At 45.9% G+C, this 3,304-nt stretch overlaps 1 protein-coding gene across 1 annotated transcript in view; it reads left to right on the top strand.

Annotated features, from left to right (window-relative positions):
- Positions 1 to 3,304, top strand: part of Sde2 (SDE2 telomere maintenance homolog) — a 16,837-nt gene that overhangs the window by 4,256 nt on the left and 9,277 nt on the right. Inside the window, exon 3 of the mRNA XM_031391223.1 lies at positions 1,644 to 1,755. Coding sequence (XP_031247083.1) covers positions 1,644 to 1,755 — 112 coding nt within the window. The remainder of the gene's footprint in view (positions 1 to 1,643; positions 1,756 to 3,304) is intronic.

The raw sequence follows: 3,304 nt of genomic DNA on the forward strand, positions 1-3,304 counted from the left end.
ATGAGTACACTGTAGCTGTCCTCAAACACACCAAAGAGGGCATCAGATCCCATTACAGAGGGTTGTGAGCCACCATGTGGTTGCTGGGAATCGAACTCAGGACTTCTGGAAGAGCAGTCAGTGCTCTTAACCGCTGAGCCATCCCTCCAGCCCCCACACAAATGTATTCTTAAGTTTTCTCAGAGTCTCAGTATTCATCCTGCTTATTGAAATGTGTTCATCAGAAAGCAGCTTGTCCTCAGATACCAGCAGCTTAAGATTGCCCTTCCCTTAAAAAAGAAAAAACCCTGCCAGGTGTGGTGGTGTATGCCTTTAACACCAGCACCCACGAGGCAGAGGTGGGGTCTCAGAGTTTGGGCCCATCCTGTTCTATGGAGCGAGTTCCAGACAGTCAGGTCTTGAAAACCCAAGGCCGCATCAAGGGAAGAACATCGCATTGTTATAATTATTATTTGTCTTTAATAAGATCTTGAAAAGTAGTTCAAGCTCACCTCGAACTTGTGGCAGTCCTGCTGCCTGAGTTTCCCAAACGCTGGGATTATAGGTGGGTGCCATCATGCCAGGCTCTCTTCATAACTTTGAAGTTTTTGGTTTGTTTCATTGTTAATTTATTTGTGACATTGCTACAATTTATTTGTGACATTGTGACGGGGTTACTTTGCTCATCTGATCTTGAACTCACAGTATAGCCCAGGCTGGCCTCAAATTCACTTTAGTTTTCCTCCTTCAACCTTCCCACAGTGCATGAGCCACCATACCTGCATAAACCAGGCTGGCCTCAGACCCACAGAGATCCACTTGCCTCTGTTCCTCTCTAGTTGGTTTTAAACATAGTTGATATAGATGATACTGGTGGCTAATGTGGTACACTTCTTAGAGCAAATTTGTGCTCCAAGGGGAAGGCACAGGCTTTCCTGTAATGAGCCACCATCTACTACATCATCACATGAGTCTTGTAATTCTGTACATGTGGTGTATGAATTCCTGTGCATGTGTGTGGGTTAGTGTGTGTGTTCCTGTGCATGTGTGTGGGTTAGTGTGTGTATCCCTGTGCATATGTGTGGGTTAGTGTATGTATTCCCGTGCATGTGTGTGGGTTAGTGTGTGTATCCCTGTGCATGTGTGTGGGTTAGTGTGTGTATCCCTGTGCATGTGTGTGGGTTAGTGTGCTATGGGAGTCCATGGGTCGAATGGATTGTCTTCCTCAGTCACTCTTCACTTTATCTGTGGAGACAAGATTTCTCATTGACCCTGGAGCTCATGGGTTTGTCCAGTGAACTCCAGGGGTCCTCTAGTCCTGTTGCTGGGGTTATAAGCATGTGTCCTGTCCAGCTTGTCCATGGAGCTGAGGATCCAGATGCAGTGGCTATACAGTGGGCACTTTACTGACTGAGCTGCCTCTGAAGTCTCTTCACATAGTTCTTCACCTAGGAACCTCGGTGTCTGGCATTGGCTAAAGCTTTTCATTGATCCTACAGTACAGTATAGCATTTAAATTGATCGATCCCGCAGTTTCCTGGGTAAAATTTTAGATGTGCATCTTCTTTTCAAAAAGAGAATGGAGTTGATTTTTAGTCTTAAAGGCTATTTTCATTAGCCTGGCTTGCATCTTCAACCCTCTTATCTGTGTATTTTGGTTTCAGGTTTTGGGTCTATGCTTCGAGCACTTGGTGCACAGATAGAGAAAACAACCAATAGAGAAGCCTGCCGGGATCTTAGTGGGAGGAGATTACGAGATGTCAATCATGAGAAAGCGTAAGCTATTCCCTTTTAGTTAAATCTCTGTCTTAGTTGGGGTTTTATTGCTGTGAAGAGAAACCATGACCACAGCAACTCTTATAATGGCAAGCATGTAATTGGGGCTGGCTTATAGTTCCAGAGGCACAGTTCCTTACCGTGGCAGGAAGCATGGCAGCGTGCAGGCAGACATGGCACTGGAGAAGGCGCTGAGAGTTCTACAGCTTGATCTGAAGGCAAGCAGAAAAAGGTCTTATGCATGAAACCTGGAGCAGACACTTGATTCCACACTGGTGGAGCCAGACCATGAGAGACCTCAAAGCCTACTGTCTTAGTCAGGGTTTCTATTCCTGCACAAACATCATGACTAAGAAGCAAGTTGGGGAGGAAAGGGTTTATTCAGCTTACACTTCCACATTGCTGTTCATCACCAAAGGAAGTCAGGACTGGAACTCAAGCAGGTCAGGAAGCAGGAGCTGATGCAGAGGCCATGGAGGGATGTTCCTTACTGACTTGCTTCCCCTGGCTTGCTCAGCTTGCTCTCTTATAGAACCCAGGACTACCAGCCCAGGGATGGCACCACCCACAATGGGCCCTAGTCCCCTTGATCACTAATTGAGAAAATGCCTTACAGCTGGATCTCATGCGCCAGCTTGTGTCAAATGGACACAAAACCAGCCAGTACACCTACTTATACAGTGATGTATTTCCTCCAACAATGCCACACCTCCTAATAGTGCCATTCCCCATGGCCAAGCATTTAAACACATGAATCTATGGGGCCAAAACTATTCAAACCACCACAGTCTTTTATAGTACTACAAGATTAAACATGACATACCTTTTAGAGAAGTATCATAATATGATTAGGAGTCCATTAGTTGTCTAGGGAACATTTTTTTATATAGTCAAAATGCTTGGGGTAAGTTCTGGGAAATACCTTGTTAACAGAATTCCTGGTCAAGCTGGGCAGTGGTGGTGCATGCTTTTAATCCCAGCACTTGTGAGGCAGAGGCAGGTGGATTTCTGAGTTCAAGGCCAGCCTGGTCTACAGAGTGAGTTCCAGGACAGCCAGGGCTACACAGAGAAACCCTGTCTCAAAAACAAAAACAAAAGAAAAAAGAAAAAGAAAAAAGAAGAAGAATTCCTGGCCAGGCAGCACAGAGGGAGAGGGAGCATTAGAGAGTGCAGATGAAGGCGTGGTGAGCTGATGCCGGAGTGTGGCTTCTGAGACATGGCACACAGCTTCACAGTAAACTTGTTTGGTTTGTTTGTCTCTTGCATTTTTGTTTTTTGAGACAGGATCTCTCTCTGTAGCTCTGGCTATCCTTTCGGGGTGGCCTTGAACTCATAGAGATCTGCTTGCCTCTGCCTCCCAGTGCTGGGTTTAAAGTTGTTCAGCACCATGCCTAGCATAAGTAAACTTGACTCAAGGCAGAAGCGTAAGTGAAATAGTACTGGGGCAACAGTGTAGTTTGATGGTAGAGCACTAGCCTAAGCACTTTTAATCCCAGCACTTGTGAGGCAGAAGCAGGTGGATCTCTGAGTTCAAGCCCCACCCCCAGTC

Source organism: Mastomys coucha, unplaced genomic scaffold (assembly GCF_008632895.1).
Source record: "Mastomys coucha isolate ucsf_1 unplaced genomic scaffold, UCSF_Mcou_1 pScaffold1, whole genome shotgun sequence".
In the NCBI taxonomy this organism is placed as follows: Eukaryota; Metazoa; Chordata; class Mammalia; order Rodentia; family Muridae; genus Mastomys; species Mastomys coucha.